Source organism: Hirundo rustica, chromosome 10 (assembly GCF_015227805.2).
Source record: "Hirundo rustica isolate bHirRus1 chromosome 10, bHirRus1.pri.v3, whole genome shotgun sequence".
Lineage (NCBI taxonomy): Eukaryota > Metazoa > Chordata > Aves > Passeriformes > Hirundinidae > Hirundo > Hirundo rustica.
Window position 1 is genome coordinate 25,803,605 of NC_053459.1, and position 20,157 is coordinate 25,823,761.

Here is a 20,157-nt window from a genome sequence, read left to right on the forward strand (position 1 = left end):
CTCTGAAGGAACAGAAAGATGCTTTCTGCTCACAAGAGACAGACATCATTACACACATGCACAAGCAGCTGAAATGCTTACCAAAAACCCTAGAAGTAAAAGTTTTTGGCTGGATTTATGGCCTAGAGATATTTCAAATACTGTCTACTGACTGAGCACAACAGAAGAAAGAAAACAAAGACCAGCAAGCCAACCATAGTCTGTATCTTCCACTTCTGTTTCTCTTTGATTATGGCCTTTTCTTGTGAATCACTAAATTAAAACATTTTCAGTGTAACACTTTCTTGGGTATGTAACTAAGGTGACAGAGCCGCAGCCTGATTTTGCCAGCTAGAATTGAGGGAAATGTCTGTGTAGCAATATCGAGTCAGGTGGGCCCAGCTCTACTCAGAAAAGTAAGGTACTCACTTCTACTCCAACAGTTAGAGATATGCCTGAGCCTGAATTCCTCCTTTGGTCAGTGATCCAACTAACAAAAACTTAAGACTGACTTTCTACTTTACTTTCAGTGAACACAGTATGTTCAGTTGTACTGTAGAGTCTGTATTTTCTAGATGCTTTGGCACCAGAACTAGCTTCAAAACAGACAGTTTGCCTCAGAAAACAAATGTCCTTCAGTAGCTGACATTAAGATGTATGTGAAGGGAGTCCCACAGTAACTCACAAGGAGTTCTACTGCTTGTTTCATTTACTTTTTTATTACAGCACATTCTTTGTAGTTGAGCGGATAGCAGGTCCACAGGTTTTAGGTCAGCAGCTTCTTCTGGCTGCATTGAAGAAGATGTGGCAGAAAAAATGCTGCAGTTCCATCCTCTGGTAGAAGAGTGAGGAAATCCCTTAGCTCCAGTTCCATTGCAACAATTGATAAAGTCTCTGCTCAGAGCAGGGGAGAAAATATTGTTTAGGTATTTTGAGTTTAGAATAAAGAAAAAGCCCCAAAGCATTAACAATGTAATTATTAATTAAAGTCATCAAGTAATTTAAATATTGCAACTGGAATGAAATTTGAGACATAGCCATTTAGAAGCAGACACAACTATGGGAAATATGAACTGAAATTATGACTTTGATCAAAATCTCTATCTTGATGCATCGGGTCTACACACGGCACTGACACCAATGAAGTCTGATCTAGTATTTCACATGTTTTGTATGAAATGCAAAACAAGACCTAGAAATCTTATTAGTACCCTAACTCAACACCCTCTGTAAAACTGGATGCTTTGCAATCTCAGATCAAGCTGCATAATGTTATGTTCTTAAGCAATTACAGCACAGCTACTGCATAAAAATAAGTCCAAAGAAAAACTGCTGACACCAGAAACTAGAACTTTATGATAGAGCGTGGCACCCTGTGCTCTACAATGCAACCCCACCATGCTGTTTTTCTCAGGCATTCCAATGGCATACTCTTAACAATATAAGCGATTTATCTAATATTCCTAATTTGTCAAAACAATCACACTGGCTCCACAGTTATACACAATATTATTAGCTTCTTACCAACATGTAACGGTAGGACTACAGAACTACTAGGGTGGATTTCTCGACTTCTAATATTAACACACTGTTTTTTTCAGGCGATGACCTAATCATCAATGCACACTTAAGCCTCCCCTGTGTTATCAATAGCAGCCTATTACCTAAGAACTATATAGTCATTTAGCCTAGGAAAAAAACCAATCACACTTAGTTCTGTTTAGTAGGGTTTTTAATGGTGTCTATTCCTGACCTATTCAGAAAGAGTATGATTACAACAATTTACCTGTTTTTAATACAAAATGAATGCCATGATTTTTATGATGCTACACCACTTACATTGCAGAATTCTCTGCCAATGACCAGAAAGGGTACTAAACTGCATTAGCTTTAACTGAAGAAAAAGACCCCTTTTTTACCAAATTATTCCATCAGCAGTCCTTAGTCTGAACAGTTATTAGGAATGTTAGCTGATGCACAAAGCCTTCTGGAGTTGAGTTACAACCAATTGATTTACCTTTGAGTGACGAAATAAGAACAGGGCAGTCATTTCCAGTAAGTCTAGCTCTCTTGCAAAGTTCAGGAAGCAGCTTGTTCCACCACAGAGCCTAATCCACAAAACCCCATAGCAAAAGTGTAAATCAACAAAAACTGCAATTAAGAGTATGAAAGACCTGCTAAAAATACCCTGAACTAAGCTCAGATGTGTACAAATACAGGTCAGCTATTATGAACTCAATCATTAGTTTATATAATGCTTTGAAATGTAGTGATTTTGCGTATGTTGTGTTCTTCAATCTTCAGTCCAACTTTTTTTTGCTCAAAAATCTTTACAGTGTCCCTCATACCTCTACAGAAAAAAGTTTAGAAGACAAAAAGGTCAGATAATTAGCAATACCAACACGGTCAAGAGAATTTTTTTTTTCTCTCAAAACAGCTCCATGGAAAGTGGTGAATAGCATTGCTCTGTCTCCTGACCTGATCTGTCTCATTCCAACAGCTGTAGAAGTAAATTAGGTTTTGTACACAATTTTGTAGGTAGGAATGGGGAGAATGAAAGAGATTTCTTTCCTCCTTTAAAATTTGGCAACTATTTTCTTTCGCTTGTGCTCAGACTTAGTACTGCAACCTCACATTCTACCCTAATGTGGAAACAATCACAGAAACTATTTTCAGGTCTGAATAAAAAGCTCCAATCTGGTTCTGAACTAGAGTTCTAGTATATCCATCTGGTAGAGATCATCTTTGCTGACAGCAGTCAGCAAGGGTGCATACAATTAATTGAGTTGCTGTGTTGGGAAATGAAAATAAACTCCTGTATTCCTGGAACACTAGAATAAAATCAGTTCCAACAGTCAAACTGTAAAGAGACCTAATGGGAAAACGGGACACAAGGACATAATCTTTCCACTAGTGTACTGGTACCATTCTGATTGCTGGGTCAGAAGATGTCACTAGAACAAAGAAGAACATATTTAAGTGCAATTTTATTTGAAGGACCGTGTTCTCTTATCAGTTAGCTTGTAACTAGGATTTCACATTACAAACACTGAAAAACAATTTAGAACATAGTTAGTGAGAAACTAGGTAGCTTTCCCTTTACAGTAGAAAAAAAACCACATGACTCTCTCTTCTGAGGCACTCTGCCATCTAAACTATAGTTTACTATAATGAACAGAGTAAATGAAAAAAGAAACTGGAGGAAAAATATTCCATTACAATTACTGGGGACTGAGTTAAGGAATTAAAATGCCAAGGAAGAGGCTGAACACAAGCTAAGCAACTTACTTTGTCTGAAAGCTAGGCTATGTGATCCATCCAGAGCCCAGCTGTACATACAGCATTTCAGTTAGGGGGGAAAACCCCCAAATTATAGTGAATAACTGTATGGAAAGTAGCCCACCTGATTGTCATCTTTCAGCTCATGCTGAGCATAGAACACAGCTGCATCAGGACACTTTCTGAGGAGCTGGTCGATGGCTTTCTCATACTCGCCCAGACAGGTATTGCAGAGAACACGGATGGTGAGGCCGACATTGTCAGCCTCTGTCAGGGGCTCCAAAACAGGCAGAGCTGAAGCTATATTGATTGACTGACTACATAAAAGAGACTGAAGACAAGAAGAAAAAGTACTGTTTGGATTTAAGACATACATTGCAAAAAATGCTAACCATAACCTTAGAACAGAAGCCCTTACTTGCTGGAATAATCATGAAATAATACTTCCTTTAATAAATATTGTTGAAAACTGAGAAAGCAAGTTTAGAGTAGATGCAAACGTAAATATTGTTATCAACAGAACTCTTCAGTATTTTTTTCTTCCATCATTTCAGTCAACCTTTTATTTTGACTTGGATAACTTAGAGGGAAAGAAGGACAAGAGGCTGCTGGAGAAAGTTGTTCACACAAACAGGAACATTTGCAGAATGGATCTAAGATATAAAGCACTAAAATGTAGTATCTGTTTCATACCTGTAGTCTTGAGATGTCTTCATGGTAACCTTTGTCAGACGAACATCCCACTGACATTATGGAAGTTACCCACGGGACAATCAACCCAAAGTGACTACAGGAATTTATCTACGCAAGACAGAATCAAGTTGCAATAAAAGCAACATTTCTGTTAGTGACAGTTCCGTATGAAACTCACTGCGAGTAAAGAATATTTTAATCTCAAATAGCATAATTTAGAAGAGCACCTACCCTTTTCTTCCTGGTCCATGTAATTTAATAACACATAAACTGGAAACTTCTATTTAGTTCTGTATTTCAGCTTTCCTGTTCATGATTATTTAGAATACATCATTCACGCAATTTTCTCTTAGTTAGCTTTGTAAAACTGTAAATAATCCACCTGAAAAATTCTCATTGTTTTGTTTTAACCCTTATTTCTATCCGGAGCTGAGATTCCTGTTGGAAGCATTATTTGCAAATGTCCCCAAGGAGCAGGACTGGCCAAAGATAGAAAAACTAATTTGTAACACGATACCATCTCATTTGATTTCAGCCTTGCTTCTTTTAAGAGATAAACTGTCTAGAAATACAATATGGTACTTGGTGCTTGGATAGATTTTGGAGGAACACCAGTCCTAAAACCTCCTCTGTCTGGTTTACAACTTACTAGATCCTCTGTTGTTTTCAATGGCTTAGTCTCAGAAAGTTGCTTCCTTGATATTCTCCTAGCATATTGAGAAGTAACCCTCAACAGGAGCTCCTGAAGTATTTCTTCCTGAGAGGACACTACAAGAAGAGCTTCCCAGAAATCCACCAGGAGTTGGGGAACAGAGTTTTCACCGCTTTTACACAACATCTAAGACCAAAAATAAAAGAAGACAGCAAGTCAGATTATGGTGATTACTAGTAGCAAAAGTCAGAGAAGACAGGAGGAACTGTTTTTCATTTTTACTAGAAGCAGAATATTGATTCCTTTTTTCTCCTGTGATTCTATGTAATACACTGCTATGCAAAGTGTAAAGTTCATTAAATGGTTTAAGGTAATCAATTCTGACCAACTGTCAGCAAGAATTTACAGACTGCTAACGAGGAGGATTTTTACACATGCCGATAGACAAGCAGGTGTCTTCAAAGGAAGTCTCTTACAGTCCAGGATAAGATCCACTGCATAGCTCAGCTGGGTATCAGGGTAGGACCTCACAAGGAAGATGTTTTAAGATCTGCTGTGCCAGCAAAAAAGGATTTTTACTTGGTTTCAAAATGGTTTTAAACAACACTACTTAATCTAACTGGGACTTCATTACTTCTCTTTTTGATACTGGTCTTTCACAGTAACAGATACAGTGAAGACTGCAACACACCTACACTGAAGAACACATTTTAACCCAAGTGTTGCTATTCATTGTAGATAAAAGGAAAAAACGTTTGTCTATTCCCAGCTGAAGGAAAAAAAAGCTTCAGGGACACTAGAAAAACTATCAGTGTTTCTTTTTATAAACTGCAGACACACACTTTTCTTTCACCAATTTATACAAACCATCAGAACATACACACCTTCGCACTTAAGCCTGATTCTTTGGAAGTATGTTTTAATTCTAAAGATTTCTTTAAAATGAGCTCATGGAATTAATTTACCTAAATTCTGTTACATTTCAGTGGCCTAAGGAAGCTCAATCACTAGGAAGCCACTGAAAGGGCTCTTAGATCAAGGTATTTACCCTTCAAATGATAGGGTAAAAGCAAAGAACTTAATTAATGTTTTTTGTTTGTTTGTTTGTTTGCTTTACTTAAGTAGTATTTAGTTCCAGAAGGTCCAGTTTCTGACTCTGTAACTATCTATCATGACTAGAATATCTCCAACCCTCATCTCACTCTTTCTGAAGAAATGCTGAAATGTGAGTGAAGGAGTAGCTGAGGCTGCTTTTCTTTCCCGCAATGTCACTTATGAAAAAAATAGAAGCAAAAATGTGATCACAGTCCAACCTTGAAAAAGGTATCTGCTTCTTCTAGTTCAATTTTACTGTTCTCATATAAAGCCACAGTGGCAGCCACCAGTAAACCAGGCTGCATCTCCTTCAGGTGAACAGCAAACTCAGTTGGCATAACAATTCCTTCCTTGCGATGCAGCAGGAGTCGTGGTTGCCCAATGAAGCCACAAGCCAGTGTTGTCTACAAACGTAATTAGATATAAATCAGGTAAAGAATTAAACATATAGGTGAATCTACTCAGTAAACTCAGTATTTCCTCAGAAAGTGAAATTTAGATAGAAGTAGTAATGGAAGAAAGTAAATCCTTTCTGCAATTCATAGAGTACCTCTCCAGAGACAGAGATCCAAACCACATTCTGGAGTAGCCACTGCTGAAAAACAGGCCATGTGCCTAAACACTAAAAGCAATATGCTGTTGAAAGACGAAGTTAGTGAATACATAAAATGGATTTCACAAAGAAATCCAAGCCATTTGATATACAGGGTGGTTTGTTTGAAAATCACTGGCTGACTTTTCAGGAGGCTACTTTGCTAAATTTCAGTAGACTACTTTGCTAAAATGTGATTTTTATTTTGAAAATACCCCTGAAACAATGATCAAAATGTGCTGCACTTTGTACAACAAGAAGCTATTTTGAGTTATGTGAGTGCTTTTGCAAGTGAGTGTAACAACAAACTATTCCCCTTTTAAAGACGGGAAAAATAATGCCCAACCAAATTAAATGAGTTACACAAGCAATATAAGACAGACCTAAAAAAAAATTCAGATTAGCTTTTGGAAAGTGTTTTTTTTCCTACTTTGAAATAAAATGCTTTTTTAAAGGTGAAGTGCATTAGAACATATTTAATAGATCAGATTAGAAAGAAAGAAAATCTAATCAAAAACACTCAAAAGCCTAAGCCACCTTATTCTCAAAATAACATCCTTGCAGCGTATGTTTGCTCACAACATGGCAACTTCACTTGATCATGCCGCAAAAGCCTGGTGGTGCTGGATACAATTTTTGAAACAGCTCCCCACAGTTCCCACCTTGCAACTCAAAACCAGCTAACTTTAAAAACTCCGCAGGACTTCTCCCACCAAAGCATAGTATCTAACTTTGAAACAGCTATCCATTCATTTCAAGAGTGTTTAGACTCCCAATATCCCACTATAAGAAAAAGTCTCTGCTTCAAACTCTATCGCTTTTGAATACTCCACAGTCGTGATCAAACCCAACAAGAATGTACAGACTGGTCTCACACACGTGAACATCTACGGCAGAGACAGCTCCATTAACATTTTGCCCCCAATGATAAGGAATTCCTACTTATTTGATAGCTCTGAAGTAAGTTCTGATCTATTCTTAGTAAGAGTCAAGTGCCTTGATTCCACAAAAGATGTGAAATTGTATACAGAAACCTCAGTTTGTGAGCACAATGGACAAATCATCAGTTCAAGAGCAATTTTTTAACAGCTGTTTGCATACAGATGGTGTTTTGATAGGCATAGCACATATTAATTTCAGGTGGAGAGGCATAGAAATGCTACTATACAATCCTCCCATGCAGCTGAAGAGCACTGGCAAAGTTGGTTACATCCCAGTAAAACAACATCTAATTGACCAAGAATTAAGAGCTTCAAAACTTGCTTATTTTGTAAGCCTTCACCAAGACAAGACTACCCTACCTGCAGGGTTAAATGTACAGTCCCAGTGAATGTCAGCCCTCATTCTACAGTTACTGCAGACATTCACTGCAGCTGACACAGCACACTAGGGGAAAGAGGAGTGATCAGAAGTTTCTCTTACTGTACAATGCAACTACAACTCAAACTATTGACTTGAACACGTAAAACATGCATAGCTCATGCTCTTGGCATGCTTTACCTCCTTATAGGAGTCCATTTCATGTTCATACATTGTCAGGTCTCCCATTTTCAAAGCCAAGAAAGCCTTAGTAAGCGTCAGGACCACCGATGGCATCGTCTTTTCTACTTTCTGAAGATACTTCACAGCCGTCAAAGGACATATGTTTCTCATGCTGGGACTGCAAAGGATATGAGGCAGCTGCACAGGGTCCGTGAGATAGAGTATCTGGAGAACTTTATTACCTGATTCCTATTGAAATAAAAGTCATTTGACAGTTTAGACTTTTTCAGATATACATTCTTCTCTGCCATATGAAAGCAGTGCAGTTCTGCTGTTTTGGTTTTTGTGGCTGGTTTGTTTGTATTTTTTTAAAAAACAGACAAGTTCAGCTTAGCTATCAAATCACAGTGCCTTTCCTGCCTCTCTCCTCCCTACTCGTAAAAGTAAAGGATTTTTACCTGGTAGTGATTCAACCCATATTCTGGCATGCTAGGAAAACATCTACCACCAAAACTAATTGTTTTTAGCAACCTGTACCATTTAGCAATGATCAAAGCAGCAAGTTTGTTTTGCTACAGAAATGAGAGATGACAGAAATTTCAGGCAGGGCTTTCCTAAAACAGAAGTGTCCCTGTGCAAGTGGGAACCAGATCATAGCAACATGCATCATGATAGCCAAACCTATAAGATCAAACGCAGTCCAAAGCATCACAGTCCAAAGCTGCTTGCTATTCAACAAAAATAGGAAAATAAAAATAATGGGAAAACGAGTAACTGTAAAACTAAAAAAGCAACTCAGCATTTTCAAAGGGAAAGTGATTAATATTTGATACACAATTCTCAAAATCAGAACTAAACTAGCAGATTACAAATAAACCAACTTATTTCTACCTTACTTAATTCTTCATTTGAGTCTTCATTAAGAGAATGAGTTAAGTAAAATATAAATCCTCTCTCATACGTCTGTATTTCATCACCTTCTGAAACTAGTCTCTTTAAAACTTCGGTCATGGATAAACCTGACATTCTGTAGTACGGCAAAGCAAGGTGGTAATCCTTTGTGTCAAACCTGAAGGAAATATAAAAGAAGAAAAAAATAATAAAACAACGAAGGGCAACACTTTTGCCATCGTTTTAAGAACTAAAACTCCATCAAACAAAGTTGCAGGCACATCAGTTATCTGCATATATTGTTCATATTCAACATAAATCTGTTGAATTCAACAGAATTATAAAGAACTGAATTCTGTTCAATGACAATAAAGACAACCAGATACTGAAGAGAGGACTAGATTAACCTGGTTTTGTAAACAGAAAAGTTTGTATTAAATATGCAATAGTAATGTAAAATAGCAAAGAATTATGGATTTTCATTTTAAGGTTACACTACTGGAAACACAGCTCACTTTGACATCTAAAACATACCTGCTGTAGCAGTCTCCTAAGAAGGCACAACTTTCTCTGAATGCTCTTAGAAGATCTTCCTTCTCATCTGATTTAAGGAAATAAGGGTCCATTATAGCTGCTCTGACCAGTAAATGAGCCTCACTTAGAAGATGGATGCAGCTCTCAGTTTTAACATTTTCGTAAGTTCTACTATAATCTACCTAGAACAGACACAGGATATACTTAGGCTGCTGATAAAAATTAAGAATATACAGGAACAATTCTAATGAGGACAGCAATCATTTGAAACAGGATTATGGGCTATTCACAAGAAATAAGTTACACTATGTTCAGCAATGACATGCATCAGAGATTAATTAACAGTACTTATTTTTAACTAGCAAACTACAAAAGCAGGAGTTGGGCAATACCATTTCTCTGTAAAGCTGAATTGTTGAAACAGTGTTTATAATATATAAATTCCAACCAGGCTCTGACTCAGAATTTGTTCTGGATTTGATGCTGCCAGCCTTTCTGGAACTAGAGAAAAGAGGCGTCAGTGTTGAAATAAACACTATGCAACCAAAAAAACCCCACTCATTTTGTAATTCAAATGCATAAATAAGTATGTTTGCAGACCAGTAAGTGCTGGAGAGTTAAGCTGTGAATTTAAGTCATCCTGGCTACTAACAGAGCAGGGATAGGCATGTTCAGACATGAAAGTCATCATAAGAACTGTCCACTACATCTTCTCCTGTGCTTAACACCAGGGAGTATCAGGAATCATAGAACCCTCAAATGATGTGGCTTGGACCTTCAAGATCATCTAGCTCTAACCCCCCTGTCATAGGCATGGGATGCCATCCACTGAACAGGTCAGACTGCCCAGGGCCTTATACAACCAGACCTTGAACAGTGAAGTAATTTAAATTAGCTGTTTAATCTCCTCTAAGGACTTAGTGCATGTTTGCCCCTGCAGCTCTATTGAAGTGTCAAGACATGGCATAAAGAGGTATCAGAACACTTTCATTCTAAAATGTTGGCTCAGTCTATAACGCCCTAAGGTTAAAAACTCTGTAAGAAACCAGGCTCTTTTTGTTCTGGTTTTTAATTTTATTTCAACTGTACAGATTTTCAAATTATGCTGCTATGTAACTTAGTATTGTCCAACTTACTTTCTTGTTCTAATCAGAATAATAGAAACAACACAACTGGCAGAAAATGTGCTTTATACAAGATAACTACAGTACTTTGAATAGTCATTTCTCCTGACAGGCTTCTCCTTCTTCTGAATAATGTCTGCTCTAGACTTTAAGAAATACTGGTTCAAATAACTCCTCAATTAATTAAAGCTGTCCCACTCTTGTTAATTAACTTAAACTGACTTTAATAAATGTGATTTCTGAGTAGCTGTTTAGAATAGCTGCTTAGCTGTTTTATGAAAAGCCTTCAAAAATGGAAAGGAAATACCAGTTTCCATGGAGACTTGTAAGAAGTTATATATGCCTCTGGCTACACACATGCTACAACAGTAATTTGGGGCAAAGTCTGATCCAACTTTTGTCATGGGTAACTACAGTGATGTTCACAACTTTCTTGGAAAGAACCCTTAGCCAAAGATAAGACATTTAATTTTGTGCTGCAACATATTTTCTAACCTGTAGCTTTGGCACTACCTATTTTTGCTAGTCTACATTTTTTTCTCAAGGTAATTTTTTTTTTAATTCTCAGGACAAATTCTTAAAAATGTTATTTTGGCCTTTTGTTGATTTCCACCATTTGTGACTTTATGTTCATTTCTTCTATGTCAGTAAATACAACAGAATTGGGAAAAAAAAAAAAAAAGCTTGATTGCTCTTCTTAATCACTAAGAAGGCAATTATTTCTAAAGAGTTTTTCAACAGAGGAACCACCATTAAATTCAGCACTTAAGTTCGGCACTGTACACAGAGCTATAAGTATACCATCTCCCTAAAAGACACAAATCCTTACAGCATCCTTCTTGTAGGCTTTCTTCTTTCAGTAATATCTTCTGTGTCTGCCTTAGTCAAAAGAATTATATAGTTTTTGAAATGACAGATAGCTCTTGGTCCTATAAAAAGCTGCATTCTTAATGTACAGACATCCAGTGTGACAGGTGGACAAGCCTATAAAGGAAAGCGACTATTTTGTAATTTCACTTGGTATATGCGTTGAGTTTTTAAATAAATCAGGGAAAAAAAAAGTAACCTTTATACAATGATCTGACATTAAAAACATTCACTGGCTTTCGTAACTTTGAGTCCTTCATGTAAGTAAGAATAAAAAGACTCATAAATGCCTAACAAGAATAATTTAATAATGAGTGGAAAAAAATTATTTCACTCTTCAAAGCAACTGCGCAGTTTCAGCTAGGTTTCTTGAAATAATTGAACCCGAAGTAGATGCCTAACATGGAAAACTTTATCCCAAATAGTTTGAATTTGGCCAAGTTTTGAAAGATTGTCTGGTAATAAAAGCCTTGATTTCAGTTGTTTATAAAAAGCAGTTACAGATGGAAGTATTATATTTGCTTGCCTATTGTTACCTTGCATAGCCAGTATTATTTTCCCAATTTGTTCTATATGCACTTTTCACATAAAACAGATGCAATTATCTTTACTGGACTAAAAATTGAAAAATGCAACCTCATTTGCATAGGAATATTCTAAATTTACAGCTTTAAAAAGATAAAATACTACACCTAAAAATTAACATACACAGTGAAACAAGACAACACAGCATTATATGTGTAACCTGCTTTTTGAAGATACCTCACTATTTTTTGAAAGAGGTGGAGGCCTACAGTGGTGGTCTAGAGGCTCTAGACTGCACTGGGCTAGTGAGACCCAGAATGACGCAGCTCTAAAACAAGTTTAAAAAAACAGCAGGAAAAATAGTAATAGCAAATAATAAAAATAACCACCATAACACTTCAAACTCCACACTGGGGCAGGGACACTCATGAAGGAACTGGCCCATAAAGGACTCACAGCAGCACAGGGATGCCCCGGAGGGAATGTAGCCCATGGGGGGACCCATACCAGAGCAGATGGGCACACTGTGGATAGCAAGCTGCAGCACAGGAATCTGTGTGGGACTGAAGCCTTCCCATCTCTCCAAAACTCCTACAGACACAGGAAGCAGCCTGTTGACTGACTGGAGGAACAGTGATGGATTTCAACGTAACCCACAGTGAAAACACAGAAAGCTGAGACTGGAGAATGGACAGGAGAGACTGAGTCACGTGCTAGCATTAGCTATCCAGAGCAGAGAATTCATGTTTGGCTCTTGAAAATTTTATAAAACTTCTACTGTCCTACAGTTTCTTTATGTCTGCTATCTACATGGTCAGAAGAAATCCTTAAATGCTATCTTAAAATACACCTCCCGGTATCTTTCCTACTACTTTTATTACCGTGTATCACTATATTTACATTCAACAGATTTTTCTGCTAAGCAATTTAAGGAAGGGAAAAGTTTAGACCTCCAAGGATCAAAAGCCCTTCTATAAAAAAAAACATGCCCTAAGTATCTGGTAGCAGACTTGTTTGATTGCCTACATGCCACCTACAAAAACTGTTTTTTCAAGGACACCTAAGAGAGGGAAACATCATACAATGAAAGAAAACTCTGCACCCTTCATGCAGTTTTATACAGAAAAGCACGGAATTTAGTTTAAAAAGTGATTTTATAGCTTTTCACGTTTTTGAAAACATTCTACTGATGGTCTAGATTTTTCCATGGCAATAACAGATTGTTTCATTGAGACATCTGTCGACCACCAAAATACAACACGCCATTCATTCTGCGTGTTATTATATTGGTTCAGCCACCAGAAACTAACAGGATTTCCAAACATAAGTCAACTAAGTGCCACACCACTACCCCCATTCTGTTAGTGAGATAATGAGAAGTGTACCTTCACGGTCGTGTCAATATATGGATCCTCACTACGAGCTGCTGCTGCGCTGCATCGCACAGTGAAGCACTGCAGGTTCTGACTAGCAGAAAAGAAGAAAATACAACAATGAAGGAAAGAAATTAAGATTTGCAAAAATCAAGTAGCCAAGACTACAGTGAATCAGCTCTTTTTCCTTTGAAGAAATGGGCTTAAAAGCCCAAGCAGGAGGGTATACTGAACCAGCACATAAGTCTGCCCAGAGATTTCCAGGAGGCTATGAAGGACATAGCAGAGGGGGAAAAAATTAAAAAAGGATAGCAGCATAGAGAAACACAGCAATACTATCAGTAAAACCATAAACACAGTACCTTGTAATGACGTGCAGGAACTGTGGAGTAAGGATTGCCTGCTCTGACTTCTCAGAATATTGGTAAGTAGAAATTAGTTCTACTAAATTCCCAATAGAGTAGAGATACCCAACATGAGGTAAAGAGAAAAAGCAGAAGAGACTCAGAAGCTTTCTCTTGTTCTCAGTTTCCTCATAGGCCGTTGCAGAAATTCCTAGATGTAAAAATGAGAAAGGCATTTTATGTACTTCATAAATAAAAACCTGGCAATTCCATTCCAACTCTGATGCCTAAAAGATACAATTAAAGCTGCCCAAGTTACAGACTGTTTTTCTTAGTAGCTAGTAAAAATAAGTTTTATATGAAGCTCAGCGCACGTCAAAAACTTCTATAACACGTTATCTCATTCGGAGGCATTTTCACAAAAATATGGACACAGCACCTAGTGAAGAAGCTCTACAGATGCAACAGCATTAGAAAGTCCTAAATTCACCACAACTATGCATCCATGGATTGAAAGCCTGATCTTAGACAGTTACTTTTAAGCTGGAATGAATGCTTATCCAGAGCTGCAGCTCACAAAAAAAATAGATTATTACTTAATTACTTAAGGGGAGGAAAGGCTGGAAATGGTAGAATTTATTAGGATGCTACTTTAGCAGGTTAACAGCTGTCTTCATATTCTACAGACCTTCTTGTCAAAGCCTGTCAATCACACAAGAGCCTAAGACAGCTGGAGTTAAACGGCAAGTAGCTCATTCCTTTCAGTCAGCTGCAAGTTAAATGAGGCATTGCTACTCAGCAGACTAAACCATCTCAAATCAAGTGAGCAGTCAGTAAAAGTGAAGGGCCAACCATAACCTGGGATGCATCAGGCACACCACTGCTGGGGGAGGGCAGGGATGGGATTGTCCTGCCCTGCTCTGCACTGGGGCAGCATTATCTTGAATCCTGGGGGTAGTTTGAAGCACCACAATACAAAATGGATATAAACCTATTAGAAAGGGACTAAGGGAGGGCTATGAAGATGGTGAAGAGTCTGGAGGGGAGGCCATAGGAGGAATGGCTGAGGGCACTTGGTTTGTTTAGCCTGGAGGAGACTGAGGAGAGACCTAAGAGCATTCTATGTGCAGCTCCTGAAGGAATGGCCTGAAACTATGTCAGGGGAGGTTTAGGTTGGGTATTAGAAAAACGTTCTTGCCCCAGAGGGCGGCTGGGCACAAGAACAGGCTCCCCAGGGCAGTGATCAAGGCCCAAGCCTGCCAGAGCTCATAGAGCATTTGGAAAATGTTCTCAGGCACTTCATGGGAATCTCGGGGCTCTCCTGCACAGGGCCAGGAGTTGGATTCAATGATCCTTGTGAGTCCCTTCCAACTCCGGACATTTTGTGATTCTATGAAATGCGACTCCTAACATACATTAAATTCTTCAATGGGTCTTTTGGGGCTTAAGCTAGTGAACCCCTAAAATCTGCATTCATTCCTTCCAGTTTTAATTAAGGCCCTTCAGAAAGGTAACCAGTATCTCAGTGATTATTAAGGTTTACTAGTCTGATTTCCTTGGCTGGCTGAGTGGCAGTGTAGTATCTTGTAACACTAAGGAGAATTTTATTAACGCAATGTAAAGAGTGACTGTTCTGCAACACAAAATTTATTGGTAAAGAACCGATTAAAAGCTGATTTAGTCACACTTCTGGTGTGTTGAATTGGTATTTTAGTTCAAGGTTTATGTAGAACTTGGAGAAATTAAAAGACTTTTTTGTTAACAGAAGTTCAGTTTAAATCATTTAAAAGGGAGGAAAGACCTCAATTTAGAAACAAATCATACAGAAATCACACAGTGTATGAAACAGGATACACGAAGAAACTCTTTCCTTTCACAAGTCTCCTGTGACACAGTCCATTGTGCATTCATGCATATCCATGTACCTGTCTGGTATACAGGAAGCAGCTGAACAGAGTGCAACTTTGTCTCTTCACAAAACCCAAAAGGTGACTGGTCGGGTGCAAAACGTCTGGGAAAAAAGTCCGAAACAACATGGAACTACAGTGAGAAATTATGATGATATACTTAGGACAAGTAAACAGCACTGGCTACAAGAGGCACAGCTCATGTTTTAACACTCAACAACAATGCACACTCCTACTACCAATGCCATTAACACACCAATGCCAAGAAGCACATGGGACAGCTGGATAGAACTCTAATGAGTTCCTGCAACTGAAATGCTCTCTCTCCGCTTGCCTGCAAAACGCATGTCAAAGTCTGACATCGCTGGAGAAATCTCGCAATTGATTTTGACTCTTTTTTTCCTCTTTGTTTTTTAGTCCACTGAGCTATATGGAACATCATGCTATCTCCAATACTCTCTTTTGCCAATTACGTGTAATTCTTTTCCCTGCTTTGCTTTGGAATTCACTGTTAGACCATGACATCAATTCCTCCTCAGATTTGGTTAGGAATTTTGATGAATTTACACCAGCTTCCTGAGGAGGGGACCTGAAGAGGCAGGTGCTGAACTTTTCTCCCTGGGATCCTGGGACAAGACAGCTAGGAAAGGCTCAAAGCTGTGCCAGAGGAGGTTAAGACTCGACCTGAGGAAGCATTTTCTTACCAAGAACGGTGAAACACTGCCCAGGCTTCTTGGAGAGGTGGTTGATACCCTAGACCTGTCACTTTAAGAGATGTTTGTACTGTGCCCTTAATAATACGCTTTAACAGTGGCTCACCCCAGAAGCAGTCAAGCAATTGCACTAGACGATTACTGCAGATCCCTTCCAAGTGAAATATTCCAAGATACTAAAAAATGCACTTTCTTTGGAATCCCATAATTTCCCCAGTTCAAAAGAAACACCAAACCTTATAAAAGCTCCAGGAATCAAAATATCAGGAGCTTCCCTTCAAAAAGACAAAACACGACTCCGTTTGGTTTTTTTTAGTAAATTAACCCATAAAAGGGAAAATACGTCTGTTATACCTGTAAAGCAGATACTGCACTTGGAAGTGCTTTGTGTCTTCTGTAGGTAACTCTGTCGATTCCAGTGTGACAGGTATCTCACACAGCTTACTTTCTTCCCCAAGCAGTTCCACTGGCTTCTGACATATGATGAACTCATCTAATTCGAGCTGTAAAGGATGTGTTGAAGGACTTTCATCTTTCACACCTGAGCAATGAAAATGCTATCTTAATTGTTCAAACCATTCCACGTATGGTATGACAACATCAATTTAAATACTCCAATTACAACTACCCCACTAGCATCGGCTTCCTCAAACCACAAAATCTTGAAAACAGCCATACTAGAAGATGGGGACAATTCCTATTTTACCCTCAACAGTCTGAATACTTCAGAGTCCAAATTTGAAGTAAATTATTCATTAGAAGGTGAGTCAAATGCAGCCGGTGCCACAAATGGTTGATCACCAAAAAATGTTGACTTTTGGCTGAAGAGGTTTTGAGAAGGCAAAGGCAGCTATCACAGAAATTTGTGTTATCTTTAACTCACATAAGTCCTAGAAAGCAAATCCTAATAACATTCAGAAAGTAACTGGAACCTTTTCACGTAGGTTTTAGTAATAAAAAAACCTAGGGGCAGGATGCCATTATCTGAGAAAAGGCCCATCTTCACCCAGTGAATAACATTGCATTTATATTGTCCCTATCTGAAAAGCCTTATTTGCCTTTAAATTTTTTCTAGGTAGTTTCCATTTCTAAACAACCATCCTTTTGAGTTTCTTCAGTTGAAAAGAAAGGACCTTCCTAAGGTTTGTTGATGTTGATCTGATACATATATGTTTGGAAAAATAGGAATTGATAATTGATTACATATGGATTGATATCTTGCAATACACAGGAATGAAACCTCCTTGAGCACATCTGTTTCTGGGATTTCTAGAATTCTAAGGCAAGCCCCTGAATAAGATAAAGACTGAAAAAGGAGAATTTGCTTGATTATGGCAGGTTCTGAGCCTAACAGGTACAAAAGTACACAGGCATCACAGCAGAAACATTCTTAATTGTGTAAGCCAGTTACTTAGGCAGCGACACTGATAGAATCATTTTTCTGAATGCAGCACACTGAACTTCTACCACTTTAACTTGGCCCATCGTGGCACCCTAAAACAGGGACCTAATTCTGCATCTGCAGAGGCTGTATTATCCTCTAAGTGTGAAGTATGATGGTGTATTTGCTTGAAATGTTACCGCTAACTGCTGTTGGTAAAACGTTTTCATGCTATAGAATACTGAGCTGATAGTGATAGGACAATCTGAAAATATTTCCTGAAGGGCAAAGACCTTGTTTGAGACTACTTTCAGAACAACAGAAATCAATTATAAGATTCTTGGAGATGAAAAAAAAAAAAAAAATTAAATTATTTCAGCACCTACCTCCATCCACAGCCTTTTCTGGTGCACCGACTCCGTGAGTACATTGCTCTGTCCTGTCTGCACTTTGCTGGACCAGCTCCAGTTTCAGGATTAGAACATCCAGCTCTGTTGTTATGGCTATATGTCTGGCACAAAATGCAACTTCAGCAGGAATGAGGTTATCAATGTGCAAAATTAAGGAGCGTTCAAAATCTAACACAGTCAAATTCTGATTTATGACCCGGTATTTCAAACAGAACATGACTAGTTTATTCTTGCAGCCTACAAGAAGATCTCCATTCACAGGACAACATGAAATGCACAGTGGAGGATCTGAAAGTGGCATTTCAACAACTGACATCTGTTCTTTTAAGGTTTCACTGTATGACTCTTCCATCTTGTGACCAACCATCCGAACACACACGCGAGAACTCCCTGCAGACATGCATCTCCAGTTCATATATGCTCTTAGGAAAGTTGCTTTGCTTTTTTCTTCAATTGTCACCAGATAGTCTCCTTAAAAGAAAGCAGTCATACTAATACATCATGAAAAAACAGATGACAGTTTCTGAGCGCTTTACCTGCTATAGGACACTACAAAGAACACCTTCAAGTCTCAACTCTTACAAAAAATTCCAAAAACAGTTTTCACTAATTTTTCTCTAATTGAATACAAAGTGCAAGTTTCTTTGCTGGGTGGCACACACTTCACACACCACGAAAAACCAGGACTTACACATGTAGATCCAGAGTAACTCCTGTGTGAATCCCCTCTTTAAGTTGAGATTGCATACAAGGTTCCCCCCGCCCCCCCCCCGCCTTCTCATATCCATTAATGAGGAAATGTTTTGTTCTCTACAGACCATGGAAAGTAATAGACCAATGGACTCACGAAGAGCTGTGGAATAGGCTCCGTGCTCCAAAAACAAACAAGCAAGCCCCAAACCAAAAACCACCAAACAAACAAACAAGCCGGGGCGGGAGCGCAGACCGCAACCGAGGCGGAGGAAGACAATGAAGCGAGATGCCGCTCCGACCCTCCCTGCAGGCCCCAGCGCTGCCGGCGCTGGGACCGACCCGCGCCTCCTTGCCCAGCCCGCTGGCCAGCTCGCTCCAGCAGGCACTCCCCACCTCCGGCTCGGAACTAGCCCAACAAAGAGGGAAGAGGCGGGTGGCACGGCCAGGCCCTCCTCCCGCGGCGGAACCCGAACGGCTTTGTTCGCCGCCCGCCTCCCGCAGCCCCCCGCCCCCGGCCCGGCCGCCCCTCCATTCCCTCCCGGCGGAGTCCGAGGGTCGCTCCACGCACTGGAGCCTGACGCTCGTCCGGGCCTTCCCAGCCGAGTACTCACGGACCCAGCGATCGCCGGGACTAACCTGCCGAGCTATGCGCCATGCGCAGCACCGGACCCAGCGTGGCGAAGGAGCCCAGGGCATCGCAGCGGCCCTGTTCGCGCACAGCGAACACCTCCACCCTGCAGCTGGCCGCCGTGCTCGCCACAAATAGCACGTCTTGGCCGCAGCAGAAGTGCGCCGGTTCCTGCTTGCAGGGCACTACCCGCTGCGACCCGAACGGGTGCAGGTTGTAAAGCTGCACCATGGTCCCGGAAAGTTCCGCTGCCGCAGCGGAGAGCGCACCCGCAGCCTCCCAGGGCGGCGCCCTGCACTTCCGCGCTGGAAAGAGCCGCCTCCGCGCGGCGCTGTCTGGGGGCGGGCTCGGCCGGCAGTGTGCGGCTGCCCCAGGACAGGTACCCTCGTACGAGGTTCCGTGTGGGGCCTTGGCGTGATTCCGTTGCTGGGTGAGCACCCCCGGGAATTCGCCGTCATGGCAGAGCAGCGCGGTATACTGGTGGAGCTCTCGAGTGGGAAGAGAAAGTGGAAGTGATCCTTTAAGAGTGTGAGACGGACTGAGAACGGTGGCTCCTGTGCAGAGCAGCTTCCAGACTTGGGCACAGCTTGGAACCGCTACCGCCGGCAGGAACATGCCTAAATGCATTAGGCTGCTGAAACCTGGGTTCTTCCAGTCTCCCAGCGTCAAAAACAGAGACTTTTTTTGTATTTAAATACAGCAATTCTTTCTTGATAATCACCAAAAGAAAAAATTCACACCTAAAACAACAAATCCCCCAAACAAAAGCCTAGTTATTTCACAGAATATTCCCAGTTGGAAGGGACCCACAAAGATCACTTGAATCCAACTCTTAGCTGAATAGCCTATATGGGGATTGAAACAACCTTGGTGTTGTTAGCACCATGCTCTAATCAGCTGGGTCAGCACTTTTATACACAAACCAAGCGTCCTATGATAGAGCTGCTTCCATGTGTCTCTAAAGCTCTATTCATGTGACTATGCTAGTAAAGGAT

The 20,157-nt window shown here is 39.9% G+C and overlaps 1 protein-coding gene across 2 annotated transcripts; it reads right to left on the minus strand.

Moving 5' to 3' along the window:
• Positions 1-679: 679 nt before the first annotated feature.
• HPS3 (HPS3 biogenesis of lysosomal organelles complex 2 subunit 1) lies at positions 680-19,463 on the minus strand. Of its 2 annotated transcripts, none has more exons than XM_040073691.2 (17): positions 19,171-19,463; positions 17,818-18,312; positions 16,405-16,591; positions 15,356-15,441; positions 13,449-13,641; positions 13,099-13,180; positions 11,151-11,305; positions 9,590-9,698; positions 9,198-9,379; positions 8,664-8,841; positions 7,791-8,021; positions 5,917-6,102; positions 4,601-4,789; positions 3,952-4,059; positions 3,383-3,589; positions 1,997-2,087; positions 680-873 (listed from the first exon to the last, which is right to left on the minus strand). In XM_040073691.2, the coding sequence occupies exons 1-17, from the start codon at positions 19,391-19,393 to the stop codon at positions 746-748; spliced, it is 3,030 nt and encodes a 1,009-aa protein (XP_039929625.1). In that variant the 5' UTR covers positions 19,394-19,463; the 3' UTR covers positions 680-745. The 2 variants fall into 2 exon arrangements, with proteins under 2 accessions (XP_039929625.1, XP_039929626.1); XM_040073692.1 differs by having other exon boundaries at positions 17,818-18,309; positions 19,171-19,450.
• Positions 19,464-20,157: the final 694 nt, after the last annotated feature.